We start from the raw sequence: 20,464 nt of genomic DNA, 5'->3' as shown, positions 1-20,464 counted from the left end.
CCCAGTCATGGAATCATGCAGTGGTTTGGGTTGGAAGGCACAATAAAGCTCAACTCATTCCACCCCCTGCCATGGGCAGGGACACCTTCCACTAGCCCCAGGTTGCTCCAAGAGCTGTTCAGCCTGGACTTGGACACTTCCAGGGATGGGGCAGCCACAGCTTCTCTGGGCAACCTGTGCCAGGGCCTCCCCACCCTCACAGCCAAGAATTCCTTCCCCACATCCCATCTAACCCTGCCCTCTGGCAGTGGGAAGCCATTCCCCCTTGTCCTGTTATTCCAGGCTCTTGTCCAAAGTCCCTCTCCAGCTATCCTGGAGCTCCTCGAGGCACTGGAAGGGCTCCAAGATCTCCCCAGAACCTTCTCTTTTCCAGGCTGAACCATGGAAGTTCTGGAGCAGAGCCTTAAAGATCCTGAGATAGGTTAGCCAGGCTGACAGCTAAAAGCCTCTTGGTCCCAAAGGGAATTCAGTTCAAAGCATTTCTGAAAGGAACTTCTGAGCTTCCATACCCAAGTTGCCGTGTGTGTCACGAGGAGACTCCACATCAACCACAGCTTGTCCCTCTCCTGCTGCCACTCCCAGGCTTGGCTGTATCCAGGTGCCAGGGCAACCATTGTCCCCTCCATCAGGAGACCAGATGGATCAGTATCCACAGGAACACTTGTCAAGGAGCTCCTTCTGTGGGGTTTCAACCCAGGGGGAAGTGCCCTGGAAATGCTCTTTTTAATCTTGTCCCAGTCCTGCGGAGTTTGTGTCAGTGGAACCTGGGACATCACAACCAGGAAGAAAGTGCATGGAACCATTCCCATATTAGTTTTGAAATTCTAGGTGACTCAAATAGATGAGTCTTACTATGAAATGATTGGACTGTCACAATTTTTAAACTTAACAGAAGTAACTTGTGAAGTGACTTGCTCTTGTTCTCAGTTAAATGTGTTTAAAACTGAGTTGGTCTGAGAAAGTGTGAAAACTTTTATTCTTTAAATAAAGCCAAGATTGGGGGGGGTTGGGCTTTTTTATTTTTATTTTTTAAATAAACAATGACAGGGCAGTCATGGAATGGTTAAACCTCCTCAAAGAGAAACAGCAGGAGCTTTTGGGGCAGAAATCAGTGCTGGCAGCTTTGGGCAAACCCTGAAGTCTTTGTCCCCATGTTCCCAGGACACCCTCCTGTCAGGGAGTTGTAGAGAGGGAGAAGGTCACCCCTGAGCCTCCTTTTCTTCAGGCTGAGCCCCCGCCCCCCGCTCCCTCAGCTGCTCCTGGTGTTCCAGACCCTTCCTCAGCTCCATTGCCCTTCTCTAGACACGCTCCAGCCCCTCAATGTCCTTCTTGTGAGGGCCCAGAACTGACTCAGCAGTGCAGGGGACAGTCATGGGACCTGGAGGGGACCTGGAGGAGCTATTTAAGGCATTTTGAAAAGCTTATTTTCAAAGAAAATGGAGCATCTGAGATGCTCCAGCCCAAGAAAAAGGTGGCTGAGGTCTGAAGCCATCAGTGATTCGGGGAGGAGGAAAGGGCTGGTTCATGTCCCTCCCAGCACAAGAACAGTGACACCCAACCAACACCAGCCTGTGACAGCTCCAAAATGAGCAAAAATGGTTTCTCCACCCAACACTGATGATCCTTGTGGGTCCTTTCCAAGTCAGGATATTCCTGATTTTATGAAACTGCTTGGCTGAGCGAGTGAGACACGACGTGTGCTTGGGAGCTGGAGGAAGCAGGTCCTGCTGCCACTAGATTTTACCCAGCACACGGTGGCTCCTCACTGCACCAGAGACTGGCCTGGCTCACACACAGTATTGCAGAGCACTTTATTTTTGCTATTCTGTGTCAATAAAGCAGCCCCATCACACAGGACCTCTGGGGGACACTGTTGGTGCAACTGCAGCACTAAAAACACCGACTGCAGCACTTTTTAGCCAGGGGACTGAAAAAAAGGGACCAAAGCCACTTTTGACACCAGCCTGGCATCAGAACCCCATCCCTGCAGGTATCCCCAGTGAAAAGCTGTCACTGGGCACCCTGCCCTTGGGGTGGAGCCAGCAGCTCTACCTGCTCTTGCAGGGCAACAGAAAAAAACAGAATTAAAGGAAGGAAGCACTGCTGCTGTGCCCATCCTGAAGAGATGGCTCTGTCGTGCTGCTGCCTGCCTTCACACAGGGGATGCCAGGGAAAACAGGGTATTCCTGGCCTGGCTTTTGGCTGGGGACATTCCATGCACATCCAGCACCTGCTCTGATCACCTTCAGCCCCCACATTGGCAGCCCCAGCTCCTGGGGTATGAAGGGATTAATCCCCCTCACACCTAAGGCACCTCATGCAGAGCAGCCTGTGGGTCTCCAGAGAGCAGGGCTCAGAATTTCAGGCAGATTCACAACATCCTACTGATCTCAGTGAGGTCAGCAGTGTTTGTAGACTGCTTTACAAAGTGTCAGCTTCTGTGCCCAACTAAACCTCAAGCAGGTGTCGGCACCAGCCTGGTTGGAGATGCCTTGGCACTGGTCTGGGAAGGTCCTTGCTGGGTTTTTTTATACATCTAAAATCTTTCAGTGTCACTCATGACTTCTTGTTCTCTCTGCTTGAGGGAACAACAGCAAACCGGGATAGAGGGAACTTCAATCAAGGCACTATCTGGAAAAGCAAATTGTTGGCCAGAGCAGGGCAGGGAGGACAGTATGGGCACTTTTGGTGCTGCCACTTCTTGTTGGCTGTGCAGGGGCACTGGGCAGCACTGGGCTCTCCGTTCCCAGGCAAGCTCAGATGTTGCAGGTGTCCAGAGGAGGCCACAGAGATGCTCCAAGAGCTAAAGCCCCTCTGCTCTGGAGCCCAGCTGGGAGAGCTGTGGGGGTTCACCTGGAGAAAAGAAGGCTCCAGGGAGACCTGAGAGCCTCTTCCAGTGCCTAAAGGGGCTCCAGGAGAGCTGGAGAGGGACTTCGGACAAGGGATGGAGGGACAGGACAAGGGGGAATGGCTCCACACTGCCAGAGGGCAGGGTTAGATGGGATATTGGGAAGAAATTCTTCCCTGTGAGGGTGGGGAGGTCCTGGCACAGGTTGCCCAGAGAAGCTGTGGTTGCCCCATCCCTGGAAGTGTCCAAGGCCAGGTTGGATGGGGCTTGGAGCAACCTGGGCTAGTGGAAGGTGTCCCTGCCCATGGCAGGGGGGTGGAACAAGATGAGCTTTGAAGTACCTTCCAGCCCAAACCATCCTGTAGTCTGAGATTCTGAGGAATCTTATTCCTGGAGTTTAAACTCAGTTCTCAGACTGGACACCACATCTTTGCTCTGAACAGAAGTGAAAGAGGCAGAGGGAGGCTCTGTGGGCAGGAGAGCCACCAGCTGCTTGAAAGGACCTGCAAAAAGGGTTCTGGGAAGCCAGGCAGCCCCTCCACAGCACTGAAGAGCCACACAGAGCAGGCTGTGCAAGACCAGCTGGAATGGGACAACCTTTCTCCCAGCGCCAGAGGAGGAAGTCATTCTCTTGGTGTTTTATCCAACCTTTGTGTTGGCAAAGCAAACAACATGTTGGCTGTACCCACAGGCCCTCCTGGGGCTGGGAACACTGGCCAGATGGTTTGCTGGGGTTTCTAAGGTTCCACCAAATCAAGCAGCTCACTGCCAGTCCCTCCAGGCTCCTGTTCCTTCCTCTCACCCTCTGGGTTTGAAAATGCTTGAATTGTGTCCAGGGAAAGGCAGTGGAGCTGGGGAAGGGTCTGGAGCACCATAAGAACTGAGGGAGCTGGTGGGGCTCAGCCTGGAGAAAAGGAGGCTCAGGGGCAACCTCCTCACTCTCTGCTACTCCCTGACAGGAGGGGGTAGCTGGGGGGTGGATGAGCTCTGCTCCCAGGGAACAAGGGACAGGACAAGGGGAAATGGCCTCAAGTTATGTTGGGGGGTTTAGGTTCGATATTAGGGAAAATTTCTTCATGGAAAGGGTGGTCAGGCACTGGCACAGCTGCCCATGGCAGTGGTAGAGTCACCATCCCCGGAGGGATTTAAAAGCTGTGTGGATGTGGCACTTGGGGACATCGTTTAATGGTGGCCTTGGCAGTGCAGGGTTAATGGTTCAACTTGATGGTCTCAAGGCTCTTTTCCAATCTAAGTGACTCTAATATTCTAATTAAGTGTGACCTGTGGGCACATCTGAATCAAGATCCATGTGCTGTGGGCCTGCAACAGCCTGTGGAGCCCCCGGCAGTGTGGGTCTGTGGGGACTGTGAGGGTGTCCTGGCACCCAGGGGCATTCCTGGGCAGAAAGCAACAGCACCCAGAGCACATTCTGGACAGTCACGCCCTTGCTCAGCCTGTATCCACCTGGTTTGGCTCCATGGAGGCTGCAGGTGACCGTGCTAAGGGTTTTGCTGAAGTGAAAGTGCTCACTCATCCTCACAGCCAGTTTTCCTGCCATTCCAGGTAGTCAGGTTGGTCAGGTGTGACGTGGCCTTTGTAAATTCCTGCTGACTGTGCTCTTCTCATCCTTTGGGTGCTTGGCACTGATTGCTGGGAGGATTTGCTCCCTCACCTTCCCAGGGACAGAGTTGGGCAGGCTGTAGTTCACCTGCTGGAGCTGGATGTGAGGTTTGTCCTCTCCCACTCAGCAGGAACATCCCGATTGCTACAACCTTCCAAAGAGATCAGAGAGGAGCCTTGTCAGTGCATTGTCCACCTCCCTCGGCATCCTTGAGTGCATCCCACCCGCTCCTATTGGCTTGTGTATGTGTCCCCTAATCCATTTTCCTCCAGGATGGGAATGCCTCACCGCTGCAGACTCCACCACTAGAACCAAGGAACTGGAAGGCTTGAGGGCATCCCTGGCTGCAGGAAGCCCCTGTGGTGTTGCCAGCACCCATAGGCACTGCTTCCCAAGCTGGCATCTCCTGGAGGTGTGTGGGGTGGGGTGATCCAAGGCACACAGTCACGCTCTCCTAGAAGGAGTTTCATTCTGTTTTGCCCCTGGCAACCTGCTGTGCTGAATCAACACAATCTCTGAGATCTGCTGCCCTTAATAAATTAATCTCAAGAGATTCCGGTTTCCTTCCTCATTCCAGTTCATCTCAGACTGTCCTGGCAGATACTTTGGGGCTTTCCAGGAGGAATAAACTCACGGATATCGAAACCTGCCACATCCACCCGGAGCTCTCCGGTGCCTGGATTCCCAGTGGGCTGAGACCTCGCCCGTGCCCTGCGTGGGAGGCCTCTGGCGCGCTCTGCAAACTGCCCACTGCTGCCACAGCTCCTTTCATTTTCACTTTTCTGGGCGTGGGAGCTTCAAAAGCCTCCGGGTCTGTGTCTGCAGCACCTCCGAGGGGAGCCACAGCTGTCCGGGCGGAGCGCAGAGTCCCTTAACCCGCAGCCCAGGAAACCCAGCACGGCCCGCGCTGGGAGCTGGGAACTGCTCCGGTGAGTGCCAGCGGAGCAGGGAGGGCTGGCACCGGTTTGGGAGCGGGGTGGCCAGCCAGGCTCGGCTCTGCCGAGCCCGTTTGGTGCCGGGGGCCATCCCCGAGGGCGGGAAGCGCAGGGGAACCTCCCCAGCGGCGTGCGAAGGGTTGCGCGCTCCGGGGCTCCCGGGGAGCGCTGGATGCACCGCGCCTGACCCGCTCTCGCCCTCTCCCCGCAGCGCTGCGCTGGGGACGAGCCGGGGCCGACCCCCGTGTGTGGCGCGGATGTCCCGCGAGTGGCGGCGGCCGAGCCACCCCCGTGCCCCGCAGATCCCGCGGGCGCGGGGCGGGCGCGCCCAGCGCGCCGTGTACCTGCTGCTGGCGCTGTGCGCGGCCGCGCTCTGCCTGGCCGGGGTGCCCCTCGTGCCCGCCGCCCGCAGCCTCACCTTCCACTTCGCCACCCTGCAGATCGGGGCGCTGCTCAAGGGCGCCTGCTACCTGGCGGAGGAGATCTTCCACCTCCAGTCCAGGTGAGCCGTTGAGGGGGGGCGGGTCTGTCTGCCAAACTCCTGGGACCGCCCTGCAGACAAGGGCATTGCAGCCTCCGGGTGTTGCGGGTTTGCTCTCTGTGGCAACGCTGTGCTGTGCCCTCCATCACCCTCCTGCCTCTCTCATCTCTTCCTCCCTCTCCTCCTCTCCCCCTCTCCCGCCTGCCCAGCTCCCCCGTACGTGTATGGATCTCTCCCCTCCCTCGTGTGCCCTTTCCCTGGAGAACAGATCTCGGCCCCAGCCTTTCCCCACCACCCAGTACTGCAGGGCAAGGGGCTGCTGTGTCCCTCTGCTGTCCAGGGTGTCATGCCATCTGCCCCCTCTGAGTCCCAGGGGTGCTGCAAGGGACCCAAGCCCTCTCCTGGGGTGCACTGGGCAGGGTCCCCCAGGGCTCCCTGGCTCTGTACTGCCCTGTAAGATTGGTGGCACTGGCTGGGAGGTGGGATCATCCAGTGCCCTGTGGGCTGCAGATGCTGGGTGGGTGGCCACCAGCCTGACTCCTGTCTCCCTCTCCCACCCAGGCACCACGGCAGCTTCTGGCGGGCCCTGAGCACGTGCTTCCCCCCACGCTGGCACGGGTCCATGCTGCTCCTCTGCGCCTCAGCCTACGTGGCTCTCCTCGGGGATGGGCAGCCCCTCGGCCTCCAACTCGGCCTGGCCAGCCTGTGCCAGCTCCTCATCCTTGCCCTGGGGCTCCAGGTAAGGCTCCAGCACCTCCAGCTTGGCTGGTTTCCTGGGAGCCCTTCAGTGCTGAGCAGCCCTGGGGGCACGTCCCCAGCTCTGCGCGGCCCCTGCACACCCAGTCCACCCACAGCTGGAGGAACACCCTCAGCTCAGCCCTGCAGAGCTGATCTCCCTGGCCCCATGATGCCACATGCTTTGGCATGAGTGCCATGCTGCCTCCTAACGAGCACAGCCACTCCAGGGGGCTGGCAGAGACCCCCTGACACAAAAAATGGGGGTATTTTACATCTGTCAGTCAAGTTGGCACTTGTGGGGAAAGCACACCCTGTGTGTGCTGTCCAGAGGGTTAATTACCAGCATGCTGTGGGGGCAGAGCCAAGCTCCACGTGCCTCTGTAGCTTTAGGAAGGCTCTGCTGTGCCTCTGCAGTGCTGGAAGGGGAGGGAGTTCACACAGGGGGCTTTGGCCACCTATCTCCACCTAAAAGAACACACAGAGCTGGCAGGGGCCACTGGGAATCCTGATATCACTGGGATGTCTCCTCTCCCATGCTGGGAGCACTGGGCAGACGCACAAGTTGCACTGGGACACATGATCCCAATGGAGGGTGCAGCCAGAAAAGTGCCCAGCTCACCCCAGCCCCCCTCCCTCCCAGCAGGGGCTGTGGGGGGCTGTCAGGGGTTCTGCCCCACTGCCCAGTGTGGTGCTGGAAGGGGGCAGTGGGGGTTGCTCACTCTCCAGACCTCACTGGAGTTCTCCAATCCTTGTGGAGAACTGACTGTCATGGAAGGGCCCAGGTGGCTCTTTCATCCCCTGGTCTGTCTGTCCTTCCCTCACAGAAGCCCTCAGCAGTGGAGGTGTCTGAGATGTCCGAGAGGTCCAAGCAGAACGTTGCCCACGGGCTGGCCTGGTCCTATTATGTGGGGTACCTAAAAATAGTCCTGCCACGTACGTAGCTGTTTCCCTGCATTCTCGTGCCTACAGATAGAAATAGCTCCTAATAACAATCCTCCCACTTTTACAGTGCTAGCAGGGAGATAGGGAGCAAGGCAGAAGGCAGCTGTACTCACACCAGGCCCCTCTGCCTGATGTTCTCTTCCACCAGGGGTGAAAAAGTCCATGGAGGAATTCAGCAGCGCCAACCCCAACCTGCTGGTGTGCAGGAAGACTTGGAAGCTCCACATCTTGATCCCTCTGAGCTGTGATGTCTATGATGACCTGGAGAAAGCTGACAGCAACATCCAGTACCTGACAGACCTCAGTGAAACCACCATGGCCCGAGCTGGCACCAAAAAGAGAGTCTACAAACACAGCCTCTATGCAATCAGGGATGAAGAAAACCAGGTATAGTGAGAGCAGCGTTGGGACCATCATCCCAAAGGTCTTCCTGGCCTCAGATCCCAGCCCAGAAGTGGCTGTAAAGGCAGGACAGTGTTCCCTCTCCTATTAGATACTCCCAGCTTTCAGCAGGCTTCCATGGGATGGAGAGGTCCTGCTCCTTCACCCCTTCCTCCTGGCTGCCTCCTCCCAGGATCAGCCCTTGCAGGAATGCTGGGCTTGCTTAACCCCTCCTGGAGCTGATTTAAGTCCAGAAAACTGAGGAGAAAAAAGCAGATGTGGGCTACAGAGCATCAATTCCCAGGGGGTGAATGAGTGTTTCCTTGTGCTGTGAAGAGCTGCTTGGAAATGTCTGTGTGAGTCATTGTTTGGCTCCCTCCCTTTCCCCCAGTCACCTCTTTTCCAGGCTGGTGAGCCCTAAATCCCTCCATCTCACATTGCATCCATCTCCTTCCACATCTCCAGGCAGATGGGCTGTGCCCCTGCACCCCTGGGGGAGGGAACACCCTGGTCCCACCCTGGCTGTGGATGGAGGTGAGGGCAGAGCGATGCTCCTCACCTGGGTGCCCCTGATCTGCCCTTTGAGGGGGGCTGAGCTCTGAGCTGCTGCTTTGAGAGCCCTGTCTGAGGGACCACAGAGCCTCCTCCTGGCCCTGCTCTGGGGAAAATACAGCCAGCAGTGGGATTTTCCCAGTGTTCCACCTGCCAGGCCCTGCTGAGTCACCCACCCTCCTGGGAGCTCCAGCAGCTCCGAGCCTGGACCTGGCCTGGCCCATTGCATGTTCCCAGTAAAATCTGCCCCTCTGCTTCCTGCCCAGTCTCTCACAGCAACACAACACCCCCCTGACACCTGCTCCAAGGCACGTTGCCAAGGCCAGGAGCTTCCTACTACTCCACCTTTACCTGGGAATCCCACCCCTCTTCCTTCTAAGTTTATTAAACTTCCCAGTTTACCCAGTGGAAGACCTACTGGTAACCCTGCTCCTCGTTGGAATGTTTATGGCCTTAACAAATCTCTCCTTGTTTGTTTGATCAGCCTCCCTCCAGCTGTGCATCCATCTTGCCAGTGTTTATCCTCTTCTCTGCCCTCCTGCTCTCCGTTAGGATGCTCAGACTTAGAATCATGGAATCATGGATTATCCTGAGCTGGAAGGGACCCACAAGGATCATCCAGTCCAACTCCTGGCCCTGCACAGGACACCCCAACAATCCTACCATGTGCCTCAGAGTGTTTTCCAAATGTTCCTTGAGCTCTGGCAGCCTTGGGGCCGTGCCCACTGCCCTGGGGAGCCTGGTCAGTGCCCAACCACCCTCTGGGGGAAGAACCTTTTCCTGAGATCCAACCTAAACCTCCCCTGACATGGCTCCAGCCGTTCCCTCAGGTTCTGTCACTGGTCACACAGAGCAGAGATTGGTGCTGCCTCTCCAGTGCCCTTTATCTGGCAGAAAAGCCACCAAGAAGGTGTGATCACAGGCAAGGGGTGTCTCTGCAGGGGACCAAATTCCCTGGGGAAAATCACTCTCCAGTCTGCTCTTGGGAGCCCTGGCAAAGCCAGTGGCTGCACCCTGTGGGCAGAGGCACACCTGAGCCCACCTGGACCTGCCAGGCCAGTTGCTGTTTCCCTGCTCTGCACAGGGCAGGGGGACACTGGGACCAGACCCAGTGTCCCTGTCCCAGTGTTCCAGCACACAGCACCAGTGCAGGGCAGGCCAAGGAGCTGTCCAGGGGTCCTGAGGGCTCTGCCCAGAGCAAGTTCTCCTGACAGCCCTCTCCCAGGTCCTCCTGTCCCCATGTCTTTTCCTGCCGTCCCTGCAGCTCTGGCACTGTGCAGTGGAATATGCCACCCCCCTGCAGTCCCTCTACGCCATGTCCCAGGACGAGTGTGCTGCCTTCAGCAGGGAGGAGCGCCTGGAGCAGGCCAAGCTTTTCTACAGGACCTTGGAGGAGATCCTGCAGAGCTCCAAGGAGTGTGCAGGGACCTACCGGCTCATTGCCTACGAGGGTGAGTGAGGAGAAGGGTTGGGGTGTCCAGCACTTGCTCTGCCAGGCCTTGGGTGACCTCAGATCAGGACAAACAGGAGAAAGCAGGCAAGGTTTGAGCAGAGCTCGGCTGATCTCCCCGCTCAGGGGGCCATGGGGTTCCCTGCTGCCATGGGAGGGAGGGGCTGCCTCACAGGGAACGGGAACATCCCCCAACACATCATCACCGGCGGGGTGAGGGAGGGGATTGTCCTGCTCTGCCGCGCCCTGGGGCAGCCTCACCTCGAGTGCTGGGGGCAGTTTTGGGCACCACAGTATGAGAAAGATCTAAAGCTGGTAGAGAGTGTCCAGAGGAGGGACATGAGGATGGGAAAGGGTCTGGAGGGGCCATACAAGGAGTGGCTGGGGACACTTGGATTGTTCAGTTGGAGAGGAGACTGAGGTCAGAGCTCACCAGGGTCTGCAGCTCCTCCCAAGGGGCAGCTCCATCTCTGCTCTGTGTGATCAGTGACAGGACACAAGGGAACGGCTGGAGCTGTGCCAGGGCAGGGTCAGGTTGGATCTCAGGAAAAGGTTCTTCCCCCAGAGGGTGGTTGGGCACTGCCCAGGCTCCCCAGGGCAATGGGCACGGCCCCAAGGCTGCCAGAGCTCCAGGGGGGTTTGGACAACACTCTAGGGGACAGGGTGGGATTGTTGGGGTGTCCTGTGCAGGGCCAGGAGTTGGACTGATGGTCCTTGTGGGTCCCTTCCAACCCAGGATATTCCATGAGTCTATGATTCTAAGGACTTTTTGCTGTGGGTCTGAGGAGCGTGGAGGGTGCTGGCAGCGCTAGTCAACCCTGTTGAAGTCCCCAGAAGCACTGGGACGAGCTGTCTACCCCTGAGACAATAAGAACACTTCCTCAAGGATTAAAAACAGCAGACATCCAGGGGTAGGAGCAGCTCCCTTCCCTGCTGATGTTCCTGGGAGAAGTGGCTGGGGCTGCCGAGCCCTCCCCAGCAGTGGGACAAGTGTGTGCTGGCTCAGTGCCATTCCTCCTGACAGGGGATGGCAGGGAGCGAGGCTTTCCCTCCTTCCCATCTTCCTTTCATCCCCCATCTCCCCACCTCTGCCAGATGAGATCAGCATCTTGCTGAAATGAATGTTGCTTGTTTTTCAGAGGGATCTCAGTGCTCTCTCTGATGGGGAGGAGCATTTCCAATCCAGTGAGGCAGTTCCCATCACAACAAGCATTACTAGGAATCCAGCACATAGTGCCTGTAATTTTACTCTCTTCCCTGCACTTTGTGGTTTAATTTCTTCCTTCTGCCGTGCTGAAAATGGGAAGTAAAGGCTGTATTTTGACTGTGCAGGAAATTCTGCATATTTTGGGGCATCTCCCAGACTCTGCTCCCTGCCCAAACCCCTGCCTGGGGCTGACTGGTGAAGGTGGGATTTGTCTTTCTTCTGTTCCAGAGCCAGGAGAAGAAGAGACCCACTTCTTGTCCAGAGAGATCCTGTGGCACTTGCGGCAGCAGCACCAGGAGGAGTTTGCTGTGCACGAGGAGACCCCCCCACCCACCCCATCCACTGCCCTGGACTCAGCAGAGCTCAACCTGCAGATCAGTGTGTCAGACCTGCCCCAGCCGCTGAGGAGTGATGGCTTCTGACCCCCTGCCCAGCCCCTCAGTGCTGCCTCAGGGCTCTGCTCCATCTTCCCCAACCCCCTTCCCCTTCCGACACGTGCTGCCCATGGCAAAGACCCCCCATCTCCCACCCAGACCTCCTGTGTGCTGCGGTTACTGGAGCAGCTGACTCAGGCCACAGCCCTGTGACATGCTTCCTGTTTTTTTTTGTTGTGTGCAGCTCACATATTCATCTGTTGGTGTATTATTTCTTTTATATCTGCTTTGATTTGTGTTATATAAAGCGTTTTTTCTCTGGGATGAGTTGCAGCGTCCTAAATCTTGGGCATGATTTGCCCTTGGATAGGGAAAGGTTCTACCCCCACAGGGTGGTTGGGCACTGACCAGGCTCCCCAGGGTGGTGGTCACAGCCCCAAGGCTGACAGAGCTCAGGGAGTGTTTGGACAATGCTCTCAGGGACAGAGTGGGATTGTCAGGGTGTCCTGGGCAAAACCAGGAGTTAGACTGATGATCCTTGTGGGTCCCTTTCAGCTCAAGGTATTCCATGATTCTGTAGTACACTGTGGTGTGGCTTTGGAAATCCCAGCACAGACACATCCAGCCAGCGTGACCTGACCCATCACGTGGCTCCTGCTGGCACAAGGAGTGTGTGTGGGACTTCCAGGGTACCCTGATGGACCCACTGCACAGCCCCACACAAACATCCTCACGTTCCACCCACCCGGGATGTGGAGCCAGGAGAAGAGGAAATCAGGCCATTCTGCCACAGACAGTGGCAGAGCTGTGCCGTGGTACAGCTTGGCAAGGACACGGAGCAGGGAGAACCCACTGCTCCATCCTCAGCTTCCCCTTCTGCCAAGAGCGGGAGGAGGCTCTCGGTGGCCAGTTCTGCCCCGGGAGGGCAGAGGGGTAGGAGGCAGCTCAGCTGGCTTGTTACCCTCTGATGTTGCAACATCCCTACCCTTTGGTCCTTCCCAGGCCTTTGGCAAAGGATGAGGTCCCTTGGCAGGTCTCAGGTGCCTGCCCTCAGCCTGGACTTCCAGCACCAGGAATGTGACACAGCTGTGACCATCCTCTGGGATGGGTCAGGCACGGAGACCCTGGGGGACTGGGGAGCCCAGGGGCCCCAAGGAGGTGACCTGGCTGGGGATGGTGACAGTGCTGGGCCTGGCTCCCTCCTGGCTCCACTCTCAGCTTTGCCTGGAACCAGACACACAAAAGCATCCTGGGAGATGCTGCTGCCTCTGTGTGGATACTGTGTGCCTCCAGCTAAGCCAGCTGCCCTGCCAGGGAAGGAGGGCAGAGCCAGGCACTGCTGTCGGGATCACAGCAGGGCACTGGATTTCCCTGTCATTCCAGGCCAAGGGGAAAGTGTGGCAGATTCACTCAGGGTGGGGAGATGCTGATGGGAAGGGCTGGTGGGTGCAGGCTGGGGTTGAGACTACAGCTCTGCTCCTGCCCTTGGCTGCCCAACTCCTTTTAGAGTGACAGAATCATGGAGTCATTAAGGTTGGAAAAGACCTCCAAGATCATTGAGTCCAATCATTCCCCCAGCACTGCCAAGCCCACCACTAACCCCTGTCCCCAGGTGCCACATCCACATGTTTTTTGAACATTTCCAGGGACAGTGACTCCACCACCTCCCTGGGCAGCCTGTTCCAATGCCTGACCACCCTTTTGGAGAAGAAATTCTTCCCAATGTCCAACCTGAACCTCCCCCAGTGCAGCTTGAGGCCATTTCCCCTTGTCCTGTCCCTTGTTCCCTGGAAGCAGAGCCTGATCCCCACCTGGCTCCACTGTCCCCTCAGGGAGTTGCAGAGAGTGAGAAGGTCCCTCTGAGCCTCCTTTTGTCCAGGCTGAGCCCCTCCAGTTCCCTCAGCCGCTCCTGGTGCTCCAGACCCTTCCCCAGCCCTGTACCCTTCCCTGGACACTCTTCAGCCTCTCAATGTCTTTCTTGAAGTGAGGGGCCCAGAATTGAACACAGAATTCCAGGTGCCTCAGCAATGCATCTATCAGGGCTATATGTGCAGAATGTCAGGGCTCCTCCATCTTCCACCCACGTGGCAGGACACGGTGGGAGATGCCTCTCCCCAGCTCCGGCCCAGTGAGCTTTCAGAGGAGATTTGGCTGCACACTGGCCCTGCTGGGAGTGGGAATTGGAACCCATTTCAGGATGCAGTAAAACCTTAATCTGCAGCCTAATCTCTGTTGCGCTGCATCTGTGCAGCAGCCAAAAACGGCAGATGAGAGGGCTGTGAAGGGAGGGTTGGGACAGCAAAGGCCACTGTGAAGAGCCAGCGGGTTTGCAGGAGGGGCAGGGGTCTTTGCTGGGGCAGAGGGAGACGGGACAGCAGGTGAGGGACCTCCTGCTCATGGTAGGAGACACCCTGGGAGCAGGGAGAACACTGGGGTGTGGGTCCTGATCACCTGAGCAGTGTTCCCAAGGGCATGGAGCAAACGCTGGGAGCACCTGCTGAGATCCAAGGGGAATGTCTGGGATCAGGGCTGAGCTCAGCAACATGGGAATGGCCACGTGGGCAGCAAAGCCACCACAGCCCCAGGGGCTCACACCTCCCAGCCCACCAGGAATCCTCACTGGTGCCCTGCTCCCTTCCCATGGGGAAGCTCCTTATCTTGCTGGGCTGGAAGTGCTGATAAGCTGAGGCCATATTAGCAGGGGACAGGCTGAAAGACAGGCACAAGCCCAGAGGAAATGTGACAGCACAGCCTTGTTCCAGCAGCAGCAGAGCTGCCAGCAAAGGCTCAGCTCCTGCCACTGCTCAAGGGTACAGCCAGGGCCAAGGTGAAAGGCTCTGCTGGCAGAGGGAGCTGCAGGATCAGAGGCAGGAAAACCAAACCTCAGGAGTGGCAGCTCGCTGCCCAAGCTGGCAAACACAGCATAACCAGTTTCCCCCTGAGCTCCCCAGCAGCACAAAGAGCTCAGTTTTAGCTCTAACCTGACTCAGGACTCCCGGGTTGGAGGCAGATCCATCCCTGAGCCACAGGGAGCAGCAATGGCACCACACCCCAGTAGGGTGAGCTGGGCACGTCCCAGGGCCATCCCCATCCCGGTGGAGCAGAGAGGGAAGGTCACAGCCAGGATTAGCTGAGCCAGGTTCAGCAGGGCTGCACCTCCCTCCAGCAGGGCTGGGAACGGGCTCAGCTGGGATGCAGCAAGGACAGGGCTTCTCCCAGCCCTTCCTCAAAGCTCAGCTGTTTTCCCACCAGGATTTGGTGGGATGTAAAAGCCCAGCTCCATTTCCAGCCAAAGGTGGCCGGGTCGTCCATCCTTTCTGAGACACACTTGGGCCTTTTCTCCTTGGGGGGGACCAGAAACCCCAGGAGCCCCCCAGTGACCCATCCATGAACCTGAAAAACTGACCTTCAGCTCAGAGAATCCCAAAATGTTTGGGGTTGGAAGAGCCTTAAAGCCCATCCAGTTCCATGGGAGGGGACACCTTCCACTAGCCCAGGTTGCTCCAAGCCCTGTCCAACCTGGCCTTGGACACTTCCAGGGATGGGGCAGCCACAGCTTCTCTGGGCAACCTGTGCCTCCCCATCCTCACAGGGAAGGATTCCTTCCCAATATCCAATATAAACCTGCTCTCTGTCACATTGTCCTGCAGGAAGTGCTGGTGAGGCTGGAGAGGGGTTCACCTCTCCAGTGAGGAGAGCAGGGAGTGTTCCCAGGGCTCTGCTGCCCTCAGGTGTTGTTTTTTACTGATATCCAAATTTTCCTAGTCAGCCTTGCACTAAGTGGCGCTTCTCAAGTGGTGTGGTTGTGGTCCAAAAAAAGGCCTTTGCACTTGCATCAATTTATTTTATTTTATTTTTACCTTTCATGTAGTAAAAATCCTGCTTGAAAAGTGGCTGAGGAACTGGAAGGTTCCAGTCCACAACTGCCTGTGGATAAAATTTGGAATCTGCAAAGCAAGGAAACAGCAGCTCAGCACTCAGCCTTCAGCAGTGCTTGGACCTGAACTGGCTACTAATTAATATTTATATTCATTTTATTAATATTAATGTTTCTGCTTTGGGCTGCACCTGTCACTGCCTCCCCACTCCCTTTGCTTCTCTCTTCCCAGTGCTCAGTGGGAGCAGGATAACACACCCCGGGAATGTATCTAAATGAAGCTGCAGAGTTGCCTGACAGCCCAGAAACCTTCAGAGCCGCGTGGGTGCTGCTGTAGGACCCACAAGGGTAACACGCACATAACCCGCAAAATCCCTGGTTTTAATTAAACTGTGCCAAGCACCTCCTTGGCTACCTAATAAATAATTTAAAGCCATTATATGTTGCAGGGTCACCACTGAAAGGGCTTTTTTGACTCATTACAGAGCTCTCAACATTCCACTAACCCTTATATAACATTCCATTAACCATTACTTCTGCCTAAGCAATTTACATCACTTCCCGCACCTCGAGGCTCAACAAGAGGGTCTCCAAGATAAAGCTGACATTGGAAAGGACCTCAAAGTCCCTCCAGTTCCAACCCCCCCTTGCCACGGGCAGGGACACCTTCCAGTAGAGCAGGTTGCTCCAAGCCTTATCCAACCAGGCCTTGAACCTCTCCAGTAAACGCCCTCTAATAAACACCAACTCTGCCTTGATCTCCTCCGAGGTAAAAGGGATTTTACACCCCCTTGAGCGCCCCCGCCGTGTCCCCCACAGAGGGGGAGCCCTGGGAAGGTGAGAGACGCCCCTCCATCCCCAGGCACCCCCTCGGGTGCCCCGACCGCAGCGAGGTGCGGCTGCGAGCTCCACTATCCCTCCCCGAGGCAGCCCCGGAGCCCCCAATGTCGCGGGGGGTCGGGTAAGGACGGCCCCGGCTGAGTCCTCCAGGGGGAGGTGCCTCAAGATGGCGCCGGGCGGGAGGGCGGGGGAAGAAGAGCCACGTGATCCCGCGCCGCTCAATCAGCGGCGGGCACGGCCGGCAGGGCGGGAAAGGGAGGTGTCACGTGTCCCCTATCAGCCAATCAGCGACGGGGCGGAGAGGCGGAGGTGTCACGTGCGCCCCGCGACAGCCAATGGGCGGCGGCTGGCGGCGGCGCCAAGATGGCGGACGATAAGGTGAGTGGGGCGGATCGGGGCTGAGGGGTCTTCCCCGGCAGGGCTAGGAATCATCTCTGTGTCTCCCGCAGGACTCGCTGCCCAAGCTCAAGGACCTCGCCTTCCTCAAGGGGCAGCTGGAGAGCCTGCAGCGCAGGGTGGAGGACGAGGTGCAGGCCGGCGTGGGGCAGGTAACGCGCGGGTTCGCGGCGCTCCCTCTGAGGGGGCGAAAACAAACTCTGGGGAAAAACAACTCGCCCTGTGTCTCCCCCGCCATCTCGCCTCACTGTGCCTTCCTCCACCCCGCAGGACGGATCCCTGCTGGCATCACCCTTCCTCAAAGGCTTCCTGGCGGGGTACGTGGTGGCCAAGCTCCGGTTTTCCGCCGTCCTCGGCTTCGTGGCCGGCACCTGCACTGGGATTTACGCCGCCCAGAACTACGCCGTGCCCAACGTCGAGAAGACGATTCGGGATTATGTGAACGCGCTGAAAAAAGGTCGGGACTAGCGCGGAGGAGCCCGGAGGCAGCAGGGACTGCGGGAACGGTGCTCCTCGGGCAGCGGGCACAGAGCAGACCCGGGGCTCCCGGAGGCACGTCACCTGCACCCTTCTTTTCCCTGGAAAAGGGCTTTACATCACAGCACTGCGGCACTCAGGGGCTGCGATGGGTGTGCACGGGGCATCACGGCTGTGGTGAGCACTCTACTAACCCACAAGGGGGCCCCGAGGGGCTGCCAGCTGCCTTTTCCTCTCACCCTCACCTCCCCCGTGTGGACTGAGGGGCTGCTGTGCCCTGCCACAGTGCCCAGGTCTCCTCTTGCACTACAAATGTAGCAGGGAACATCCTGCCCGAGTCAGGCTCATTAAATCCTTGGTTATTTGGTCTCTTCTTCGGTATTGCAGGGTGACAGTCTTGTCTGGCCTGTCTGCACTGACAGCTGGAAATGGGAATGCTTGGGAATGCTGCCGAGGGGCCGCTCCGGAGGGGGCTGTGGGCGCTTATGCTGCTGCTGTCTGTGGCCATCTACGGCTCCCACGCCCCCCTCCTGACCCTGTGCAAGGTGGACGGGGCCATCCCCTTCAGCTCCACGTCGGTGGTGGTGCTGGTGGAGCTCACCAAGCTGGCACTGTCCCTGCTGTCACTGCTGGGGGAGCCACCGGCGCCCGCCGCGTCCTGGCACCACGCCGCGCCCTTCGCCCTCTCGGCCCTGCTCTACGCCGCCAACAACAACCTGGTGGTGCACATGCAGCTCTTCATGGACCCCAGCACCTTCCAGGTGCTCAGCAACCTGAAGATCCTGAGCACGGCGCTGCTCCACAGCCTCCTGCTGCGCTGGCGCCTGGGCCCGCGCCGCTGGCTGGCCCTGCTGCTGCTGCTGGGGGCCGGGGTGTGCTACAGCTGGGGGGGGCTCCGGGGGCACGGCGTTCCCGGCGGGACACACCTGCACGTCACACCCGTGGGGCTGGTGCTGCTCTGCGTGTACTGCCTCATCTCAGGCCTGTCTGCTGTCTACACTGAAGCCATCCTGAAGGCGCAGCCGCTGCCCCTCGGCCTCCAGAACGTCTTCCTCTACTTCTTCGGGGTCCTGCTCAACCTGGCGGGCTCCCTGTGGAGCAGTGCCGAGGGGGGGTTCCTGCGGGGCTTCTCCCCGTGGGTGCTGCTGGTGGTGCTCGGCCAGGCCCTCAACGGCCTCATCATGTCGGTGGTGATGAAGCACAGCAGCAACATCACCAGGCTCTTCATCATCTCCTGCTCCATCCTGGTCAATGCCCTGCTCTCTGTCGCCCTGTTTGACCTGCAGCTCACCCTGCTCTTCTTCGTGGCCGTGGCGTGCATCGGCCTCGCTGTGCACCTCTACTACGGAGTCACATAGCCACTGCCTCCCTCCTGCGTGTCCAGGCAGCCCCAGCCCTTTCTTAGGGTTGGGATTGTTGCTGCTGGGCGCCTGCACAGCTCCAAGGACCCCCCAACAAGGAGTGCCCTGTCCCTGCTTCCAGGGGGAAGCTGGGTCCTGCTCCAGCCTGGCCAAGCTCAGTGCCACAGGGTTCCCATGGGATCAGGTGTGCCCAGCCTCAGGGCGGGTCCTGAGCCCTGTGTGGGTGCCTCATAGTCTCAAGCTGTGCCAGGGGAGGTTTATGTTGGACATCAGGAAGAATTTCTTCCCAGAAAGGGTGATTAAACATTGGAAGGGGCTGCCCAGGGAGGTGGTGGAGTCCCCATCCCTGGAGGTGTCCAAGAAATGACTGGATGTGGCACTCAGTGCTCTGGTCTGGTTGACAAGGTGGTGATCAGTCACAGGTTGGCCTCGATGATCTTGGAGGTCTTTTCCAACCTCAGTGATTCTGGGATTCTGTGTCCCATGTCCTCAAGCTGCTTCTCCACACCACAGTGGCCTGGGAATGCTCCGGCAGCGGTTGGCTCTGCCAGCACCCTCTGCCAGCCCAGAGTGGCACTGGTGCCATTTCGGCTCCCATGGATGCTGCTTCCCCCTTCCCCATTCCTGGTGCTGTTTCCTGGGGCCTCTCCCACTTCCACAGTTTTCCAGCCCAGCTCCTGGCTGAAGCCCTACTGTCCTCAGGTCCCGCTTCCCCTCCTTGGACGCAGTGTCTGTGTGGAACAGACAGGGAAGGGGGGATATGGGAACTGTTTCACCTGCTCCCAAGAGGGAGACATCTCCTGGATTTGTACCGAGTTCCTGGCAGGCAGAACCCACCCGGGGTATTAAAGCTGCAGTTCAACAGCATCCGTGTGTCTGTCTCTTGTGTTTGTCCTGTGTCTGCTCTCCCTGCAGGAGGGGATCTGTGTCCCTTGGGAGAGGTTTGGGGGCTGGAGGTGTGTCCGAGCCTGGTGACAGTCATGGGTGGGGGCACCTGCTTTATTCCACATGGTCCCAGCTGGGGGTTGCCAGTCAAGTGCCTGGCACAGAGCAGTTTTCCCTCCCTGGGACAGGTTTCCACAGGGAGTAGCAGCTGGAGGGGAGGGGCAAGAGGGGAGGCTGTGCCCAGGTAACCGCTGGGGCTGGGGCTGGTGACCCTCGTGCTGCCAGGCCAGCTGTCCCCACACCCTGGGAGGTGGCTCAGGGGGTCTGTGTGGTGGCATCCGCCAGGCACCGCTGCCTGGCCTCCCGCGGGTGCCGGCTGTGCTCGGCGAGCTCCAGCGTGTCCCGGAGCAGCTCCTGCAGCAGCGCCCGGTGCCGGCGCTCCAGCGCCTCCCGCTGCTCCCCCGCCAGGCGCCGCTGGTCCCGCAGCACCTGCGGGATGCCCGGGCGGTCTGGCACGGCCCTGGCACCGCCGGGAGGTGAGTGCCTAGCCCTCCCTGCCCACCTGCAGCAGGTGCTGCCTGCAGCCCTGCAGCTCCCGCTGGTGATTCCGCAGCAGGGCCTCCAGGTCCCACTCGGCCGCCTCCCGCTCCCGCAGCGCTGCCTCCAGGCTCAGGCCCAGCACAGCCACCTCCTGCTGCCAGCGTGCTGTGTCCCACTGCGGGGGACAGGGACAAGGGCAGGGCAGCTTTGGGGTGTCCCTGCTCCCTGGAGCTGCCCTCGGGAGAGCAGCACCAGGGCAGGAGACCCGAGGGCAGGGTGGTGGGGTGTGGCTGTGCCCACCTCCCCGCTGTGCTCCCGGGCTGACCCAGCCCCGGCCCCGAGCTCCTGCTGGAGGTGCCGGCAGTGCCGAGCCCGCAGCCGCTGCCGCTGTGCCCTGGCCAGGGCATGCTGGACCTCCAGAGATGGGCATGGCTGGCACTGGCTCCCCGCCTGGCACAGAGTGGAGCAGTCTGGGATGGCACCGAGATCCAGTGCTGCCAGTGCAGGGCGCTGCAGGCACTGCATGGGGACCCTGTGAGCTCCCACTCACCGTGTCACC

The 20,464-nt window shown here is 58.5% G+C and overlaps 3 protein-coding genes across 4 annotated transcripts; all 3 read left to right on the top strand.

Moving 5' to 3' along the window:
* Positions 1-5,124: 5,124 nt before the first annotated feature.
* On the top strand, positions 5,125-11,845 carry STING1 (stimulator of interferon response cGAMP interactor 1). 2 transcript variants are annotated; one of them, XM_027736690.2, is made up of 7 exons: positions 5,125-5,398; positions 5,616-5,906; positions 6,447-6,624; positions 7,448-7,556; positions 7,714-7,952; positions 9,763-9,949; positions 11,384-11,845. In XM_027736690.2, the coding sequence occupies exons 2-7, from the start codon at positions 5,662-5,664 to the stop codon at positions 11,575-11,577; spliced, it is 1,152 nt and encodes a 383-aa protein (XP_027592491.1). In that variant the 5' UTR covers positions 5,125-5,398; positions 5,616-5,661; the 3' UTR covers positions 11,578-11,845. The 2 variants fall into 2 exon arrangements, with proteins under 2 accessions (XP_027592491.1, XP_039241175.1); XM_039385241.1 differs by lacking the exon at positions 9,763-9,949.
* A 4,709-nt stretch (positions 11,846-16,554) lies between these two features.
* On the top strand, positions 16,555-17,403 carry LOC113996053 (SLC35A4 upstream open reading frame protein). The gene is made up of 3 exons (XM_027736686.2): positions 16,555-16,624; positions 16,696-16,794; positions 16,913-17,403. The coding sequence occupies exons 1-3, from the start codon at positions 16,610-16,612 to the stop codon at positions 17,108-17,110; spliced, it is 312 nt and encodes a 103-aa protein (XP_027592487.1). The 5' UTR covers positions 16,555-16,609; the 3' UTR covers positions 17,111-17,403.
* SLC35A4 (solute carrier family 35 member A4) lies at positions 17,218-18,788 on the top strand. The gene is made up of 2 exons (XM_027736684.2): positions 17,218-17,296; positions 17,507-18,788. Exon 2 carries the CDS (start codon positions 17,548-17,550, stop codon positions 18,475-18,477), a length of 930 nt encoding a protein of 309 aa, XP_027592485.1. The 5' UTR covers positions 17,218-17,296; positions 17,507-17,547; the 3' UTR covers positions 18,478-18,788.
* The last annotated feature ends 1,676 nt before the right edge of the window (positions 18,789-20,464 follow it).

Source organism: Pipra filicauda, unplaced genomic scaffold (genome assembly GCF_003945595.2).
Source record: "Pipra filicauda isolate LSUMZ 115617 unplaced genomic scaffold, ASM394559v2 scaffold3_size10097308_pilon, whole genome shotgun sequence".
NCBI lineage: Eukaryota > Metazoa > Chordata > Aves > Passeriformes > Pipridae > Pipra > Pipra filicauda.
This window is presented reverse-complemented; position numbering and strand designations above follow the sequence as displayed.

Bases quoted from the DNA above. Each gene is read 5' to 3' on its own strand.
- LOC113996053 (XM_027736686.2), top strand. The intron at 16,795-16,912 runs GTAACGCGCGGG...TCCACCCCGCAG, and splicing joins TGCAGGCCGGCGTGGGGCAG to GACGGATCCCTGCTGGCATC.
- STING1 (XM_027736690.2), top strand. From the start codon at position 5,662: ATGTCCCGCGAGTGGCGGCGGCCGAGCCACCCCCGTGCCCCGCAGATC. The intron at 7,557-7,713 runs GTACGTAGCTGT...CTCTTCCACCAG, and splicing joins CCTAAAAATAGTCCTGCCAC to GGGTGAAAAAGTCCATGGAG. The intron at 9,950-11,383 runs GTGAGTGAGGAG...CTTCTGTTCCAG, and splicing joins CCGGCTCATTGCCTACGAGG to AGCCAGGAGAAGAAGAGACC.
- SLC35A4 (XM_027736684.2), top strand. From the start codon at position 17,548: ATGGGAATGCTTGGGAATGCTGCCGAGGGGCCGCTCCGGAGGGGGCTG.